At 33.7% G+C, this 7,207-nt stretch overlaps 1 protein-coding gene across 1 annotated transcript; it reads left to right on the top strand.

Annotated features, from left to right (window-relative positions):
- The first annotated feature begins 224 nt into the window (after positions 1–224).
- Positions 225–5,075, top strand: LOC111886035 (ABC transporter G family member 3). The gene is made up of 11 exons (XM_023882277.3): positions 225–723; positions 822–1,322; positions 1,406–1,485; positions 1,583–1,869; positions 2,126–2,411; positions 2,514–2,642; positions 2,755–2,946; positions 3,082–3,168; positions 3,308–3,580; positions 3,673–3,780; positions 4,774–5,075. Exons 2-11 carry the CDS (start codon positions 839–841, stop codon positions 5,029–5,031), a joined length of 2,184 nt encoding a protein of 727 aa, XP_023738045.1. The 5' UTR covers positions 225–723; positions 822–838; the 3' UTR covers positions 5,032–5,075.
- The last annotated feature ends 2,132 nt before the right edge of the window (positions 5,076–7,207 follow it).

Raw genomic sequence — 7,207 nt, 5'->3', positions numbered from 1 at the left:
TTTATCGAAGAAATAAAACTTCAAGGTAGTTCCCGCAATTATACAGAAAATTAGGGGGTGTTTATGAAAATAATCCAAACTCAGTTGAAGTCAGCCTGGAGTAAATAATAATGATATGTCGACTCGACGCTGTCTTTTGTCTTCCATTTCTCACAACAATCGATTTCTCATTTCTCCCCCTCAGATCCAGGTTAGTTTGTCACTCTCTACAATCTCCTGTCTTTGTCTTTCAATCTTACTTTTGTGTTCATTCATTCTGCAAGTATATTGAGCGTCTATGGCTGCTGGTTTTAGCTTCTTGTGGTGTAGTTTTTGTTCACCCCATTTGGACCATTGTTTCACTGCTCAATACTCAAAAGAAAAGGGTCGATACCCTCTTCATTGTGTTTCCTGAAGTTGCTAAGTTAATTTAATGTAGTAAAAAACAATCTTTTAGGGTTCTTAGTAGTCGTGTTTCATGGAGAGATCAGAATCTTACTTGGAGTGCGGTGTATTCATTTGGGTCAGACATTAGATTGGTTTTCTCGAATCTCGATGAAGCTTTCTTATATCACCTTTTGCTGCATACGTGGGTTAATGGTTTTACGCGACTAGATTTTCTTCAATTTATTGTTTCCGACACATTTGGTTCAGTAGATTTTGAGATTCGAGCTTCAAACAAGAGGATGGAGTAATGATGATTGTGCTCACCACCTGTTTGTTGAAAGTCCTCTTAGTTTTGTGGTTGGAATTTAATGCTCTAAAGTGAATGTAGTTGATCTTATTCTCTTATATACGAAGTCTTTCTTAATGAAGCATTGATCTTATTCTCATTGTTACAGAGGGGTAGATAGATATAATGGAAGAAATACAGTCTCAATCAGATAACTACAGATCTTCATCATCTTCAGCAAGCAGTCCTGCTAGCAGAGTACCATCAAGTAACTTTTTCTACTTAAGAAAACCAGGTGCTTTAAGACAACCAATTTCATTTGAAGATTCACCTGATTGGGAAGAACCAGATGTTGAAGTTAGGGTGGAAGAGAGTGGTGGTGGTGGTGGTGACTCCATTAACACCGCCACCACCCCCATCTCACCATCTCTTTCAAAGCTCAACAGTGGCTCCATGCCATCTCCACCATTACCAGAAGGTGCGGTTGTAGCAAGAAAGATAGCAGGTGCTACAATGGTGTGGAAGGATTTAACAGTTACTATAAAGGGAAAACGAAAATACTCTGATCGAGTTATAAAAAGCTCAAATGGCTATGCTTTACCTGGAACAATGACAGTCATCATGGGCCCCGGAAAGTCAGGAAAGTCAACATTGTTAAGAGCCCTTGCAGGTATTGAGTCAAACTTTAACAATTTTTTTTTTTATTTCCAATTTTAGATTTTTGATATTTAACAAGTTTTCATTCCTCTTTAGGAAGGTTGGATGATTCAGCTAAAACATATGGTGAAGTATTCATCAATGGAGCAAAATCAAAGTTGCAGTATGGATCCTATGTAAGTTTTCAAGATTTGTTTAGTAAGATGGAATGGAATCAACATTTTTATGTTGTGGGACCCGATTTTTCTAACAAACTTGTTGTGCTGTTGAAAGGGATTTGTTGAGAGAAAAAACACACTAATTGGATCATTAACAGTTCGCGAGTTTCTTTACTACTCAGCACTCCTTCAACTTCCTGGTTTTTTTTATCAAAAGAAAAGTGTTGTAGAGGATGCAATTCTTGCCATGTCATTAGGTGACTATGCAAATAAACTCATAGGTGGACATTGTTACATGAAAGGCCTTCCAAGTGGCGAAAGAAGACGTGTCAGCATAGCAAGAGAGCTTGTAATGAGGCCACAAGTCTTATTCATAGATGAACCTCTCTACCAACTTGACAGGTCAAAGATTTTACCTTTTTGCCCTTACTCTCAATACCCTTTTGTGGAATAAATCAATAAACAACAGCTAAACAATCTTTCCATTTTTTTTCAGTGTTTCTGCACTTTTGATGAACAATAAACAATCTTTTTGCCCTTACTCTCAATACCCTTTTGTGGAATAAATCAATAAACAACAAATAAACAATCTTTCCATTTTTTTCAATGTTTCTGCACTTTTGATGAACAAATAAACAATCTTTCCATTTTTTTTCAGTGTTTCTGCACTTTTGATGATGGTGACATTGAAGAAGCTAGCAAGCACAGGTTGCACGTTAATTTTCACCATTTATCAAAGTAGCACAGAAGTGTTTGGACTTTATGACAGAATTTGTCTTCTTTCAAATGGAAACACATTGTTTTTTGGAGAAACATTGGCTTGTTTGCAACATTTTTCAAACGCAGGGTTTCCTTGCCCTATTATGCAAAGTCCTTCTGATCATTTTCTTCGTGCAATAAACACCGATTTTGATCGAATTATTGCAATGTGCAAAACTTGGCAGGTGATATATCATACATTCTTCATCACAAACTTCAAAGATTTATTCAATATACATCACAAAGTTTAAAGCCTTATGAATTATAATTAATATTTCTTGAAATAGGATGACAATGGAGATTTTTCATCGGTTAATATGGACACTGCAATTGCAATCCGAACCCTTGAAGAAACATATAGATCTTCAGCTGATGCAGCAGCAGTTGAAACTATGATACTTAGGCTAACCGAAAGGGTAAAATCATTACAACTTTTGATTTTGTTAGTTTCAAGATTACATTTTAAGTTAATATTATTCTTTTCATAGTTTAAGAAGATGTTTTTTTTGATTGAAATTATGGCAACAGGAAGGTCCATCTTTAAAAAGCAAAGGTAAAGCAAATAGTGCAACAAGAATTGCAGTGTTGACATGGAGATCATTGTTGATTATGTCAAGAGAGTGGAAATATTATTGGCTTCGGTTGATTCTTTGCATGCTTCTTGCACTGTGTGTTGGCACTGCTTTTTCGGGATTAGGGCATTCGTTGTCTTCGGTTGCGGTAAGTTTGCGTAAATATTATGGAATGGAATTGACAAAAGAACGGAATGAGCAATTGATCGGAATCACATTCCATTCCTATGTGGTTTACAACGTTAATCTTTTCCTTGACTTACAAGATTTTGTATATTCTCAGACACGAGTAGCTGCAATCTTTGTGTTTGTATCTTTTGCTTCTCTACTAAGCATTGTTGGGGTCCCTGCACAATTGAAGGAAGTCAAGGTAATTATGATCCCTATCAAATTGCAAGAAATAGCAACATACTTTCATTCATTTGTTTATTATCATTTATAGCATGTAATACATTTTTCAAAGTACAATGTCTAAATAAGAAAAAAACTACGAATTTTATTGAATGCAGGTGTATGGTTGTGAAGATTCAAATCAACATTCAGGGGGATTAGTTTTTTTAACAGGACAACTGTTTGCAAGTCTCCCGTTTTTATTTCTAATCTCAATTTCATCAAGTCTTGTTTTCTATTTCCTTGTGGGGTTAAGAAATGATTTCAGCTTTATGATGTATTTTGTGCTCAATTTCTTCATGTGCCTTTTGGTTAATGAAGGGATTGTGCTTGTTGTTGCCACTATTTTGCAAGATATGTTTTGGACTATTTCAACACTCGTGTTTATACATGTGAGTTTCTTAAAAATCATCCAAGAAGCTATTGTTATTATGTTAGTGTCGTTCAAATGTCTGAAATACCCCTATGATATTTGATTTTATAGGTGATGATGATGCTTTCTGCTGGCTATTTTCGAATTAGAAGTGCTTTGCCGGGACCCGTGTGGATGTTTCCCATATCTTATATTTCTTTCCACACTTACTCAATTCAGGTGAGTTTTATGAGGAGTTTTTTATTTGTATTTTGAAAAAATTGGGTGTGTGTTTTTTTTATTATTCTTATCAAGACATTGATATGAAGAATATGTGTTTATGTTGGTTGTGTAATTATTTGGAACTTTAATAATTGAATAAAAGTAAAGGATTTATTACAACATTCTACTTTCATTTTTTTTTTTGAAAAATCTAACAAATTATAACATTGTACTTTTAGTTTTTTTTTTTTTGGTTAATCTCTTAAAAGACCTTATATTTTGTGTTTTTTCAGGATTAAACCTCAACTTTATTTTTTTCATGAAAAAGGCCTTGTATTTTTTCATTTTTTCCTATCTGGACCTTTTAGTCATTTTTCTTTAAAAAAAGGGGAAATTGTCAGAAAAGTTCCAATATTTTCGGAAAAGTTTCACTTTAGTTCCAATTTTTTTTAAACAGAGAAGTCCCGATTATTTGATTTTTACACGATAATATGTCATTTCCTGTTAAAAGAAAAAAATGAGTTTTTTGTTAACTTGAGCCAAAATGAAATAATCAGGACTTTTATGTTCAATTTTCTTTTTGGGACGAAAGTGAAACTTTTCCAAAAATATTGAGACTTCTTTGACGATTTCCCTTAAAAAAGTTGTAAAATGTAAGGGTTTTTTAGGAAAAACTAAAAAAGTTGAGGATTTATTTGGAAACATTTAGAAGGTTGAGGGTTTTTTTTTGCAAAAAATGAAAAAATATAAGGTCTTTTTCATGAAAAAAATAAAGATGAGGTTTAATCCGAAAAAAACACAAAATATAGGGTCTTTTAGTTTTATGAGACTAACCCTTTTTTTTTCTTATCAAGATATTGTACGTTTAAAAATTTGTATTTGGATGACATTGTTATAATTAAGTAGATTTTTAATGAAAGTAGGACATTATAAATAATAAATCATAATAAACAAAAGTAGGTTGTTATTTTTTGCATTTAACTAAAGAATTTAACTTGATTATGTTTTTAGGGTTTGTTGGAGAATGAGTATGATGGGACATCATTTGCAGTGGGACAAGTTAGGACAATTTCAGGGTATCAAGCTCTTCATAATGTATACGATGTTTCTCCCGATGAAAATTCAAAATGGAAAAATCTAATCATCCTTTCACTTATGGCTTTTGTGTATCGACTTCTTGTGTTTCTATTGCTACATTTTCGTGTGAAGAAGAACTCGTTTTTATTTAGATTTGTGTGTTGTAAAATTGGAATGAATGACAGAAGATGAATGAAAATAAATATATATGCACGCTTTTGTGCGTTGTTTGACAAGTGTATATGGTTATTTATATATATATATATTTTAATCTCTAGATTTTTGTTATTTGTTATGGAAATAGAAGAAATAGCAATGTTGTAGTTTAAAAAAATATACCCAATTTTCATTGTTATAATAATGAAGTTGAAAGTACAATGCTATTTTCGGATTGGTTTTTTGTAAGTACAATGCTTTGGTAAGAAAAAAATGGAAAGAAATAAAAGTAGAATGTGTTATAATATGTAATATATAAAGGTATATTGCTGTTTCTCACATTCTACATTTTTTTTTTAATATTTTGGCACTTAATGGTTCTTAATGCAAAACAATTCTTGGAATATTTAAAAGGTGAATATTTTATTGTTACTTTTAGGGTTAATTTTATAAAAATATTATATTTTCATGTTTCTATTCAAAATGTCACTACTTTATTTTTTTTTAAGAAAAGTCATTTATGTTTAAAAAATTACCGGTTTGGACTGTTGTAACATTACTCAGCGAGAAATAACTTTAGGTGTTGAACCTGATGTATAAAAGGAAGAATGAATTATTGAAATCGTCCATGTGGTTTGATTACACATTTGATCCTTAAGTTTTTTTTTTTTTTTTTTTTTTTTTTTTTTTTTTTTGGCACTCGACTCGTCCATAGGTTATGATTTTATTGCGTTTTTCCCTCGTATAAATAAAATACTATATTATCCTTTTCAATATTTTTATTATTTTAGTTATAAAAAATAAATTAAATAAAAATAAATATATTGGACCTGATCCCAACCCCACCTGCAACCACCATCGACAAATTTGGATTTTCCTCCTCCATCACAAAGATCCTCCTCCTCCATCACCCCTGAAACCTTTAGAACTCAACCCCCCATTACTGGAACCATCAGATCGCCGACGAAAGCCACTGAAAGCCCATGGATCGTCAACGAAAGCCACTCAACTATCTTGTCGGAAACCGCTTTCGTCACCATCTACCCCGCCTTCTTAGCCATATATACGTGTCCACTGCCTTCCTGAACTAGATATGTTTGGCGATGGTTGATGGCAGTGGTGGTGGCTTTCGAGTGGCGGCGGTGGTGGCATATCTAGATTCGGTGGTGGTGGATTCAGGGCATTATGGCGGTATTGCCTTAGGGCGACGACGACAACAAATATGAATCTGGTGGTGGTGGCTTAAGGGTTTTGGTCTCGTCGGAGATGATGGTGGTGGCGTATAGTGTTCGTCGATATTCTAGTCTCATCAAACTTTTGGTCTTGCTAGAGGAAGGTGATTTTCCGACAACGGTCCAACAAATGGGGCTAAGATGGTGGTAGAGAGTGTTTATAATAAGAGAGGGTGAGAGGTATGAAGTGGGTCAATTTTAATTTGTTTTATTAACAAAATATAATTTAATAATAAAAATAAATAAAAAATAAATTCGAAAGGGAAATGATAAGTTTATTTTGTTTACTTCTTTTTATAGTTTATTTTAGCATATTCCATTTCAATTTTAGTTAAACATCATGCATATTTTCCTTTTTGTTATTTTCTATCTATATCATATACTTTCTCGTCTGTGAGCTTAATTTTAGATTTTTAGAAGACTAGCGTGGTGCAAAGATGTTCCGGAATTGTGGAGAGCAAATGGACTTGGAGGACGAGGAATTATGGGCTTGGTGACTTGTGGGGATGATGCCAAAGCGAGCTAGTTAATGAGTGGATGATCGAAGAAAATTGAGCCTTGAACTTAAAAGAAGATGGGAGAAATATTTGAGCTTGCGTAATTGATTGATCGAGTGAGTATTTGATCTTTGGATGACTAAGAGGAGGTGAATTGGGCCAAACTTGAAGAAATCTTGAAGAATTGTGGGCTACAATATGTTGGGAAGCGAATTAGACCAGTAGGCTAAGTCAATTCAGTCACAAGAAGCAAAATGACCCAATACCTGGTGTCGTGCGCAACCACCCACACAACGCTGCACGCTCTATACAAGCCTCGCGAAGCAATTTCGAAATTTCACTTTTAAGTGCTATATGAGGAAGTTTGGTAGCTCACTTTACACAACTTTTAGAGATCCAGATTTTGACCATTCTCTTTGCATATGTAGAGCTTTGGAAGGGGAAGCACACTTGAAGACCATCATTTTTCAAATCTTTTCATCT

Source organism: Lactuca sativa, chromosome 1 (assembly GCF_002870075.4).
Source record: "Lactuca sativa cultivar Salinas chromosome 1, Lsat_Salinas_v11, whole genome shotgun sequence".
Classification (NCBI taxonomy): domain Eukaryota; kingdom Viridiplantae; phylum Streptophyta; class Magnoliopsida; order Asterales; family Asteraceae; genus Lactuca; species Lactuca sativa.
This window is presented reverse-complemented; position numbering and strand designations above follow the sequence as displayed.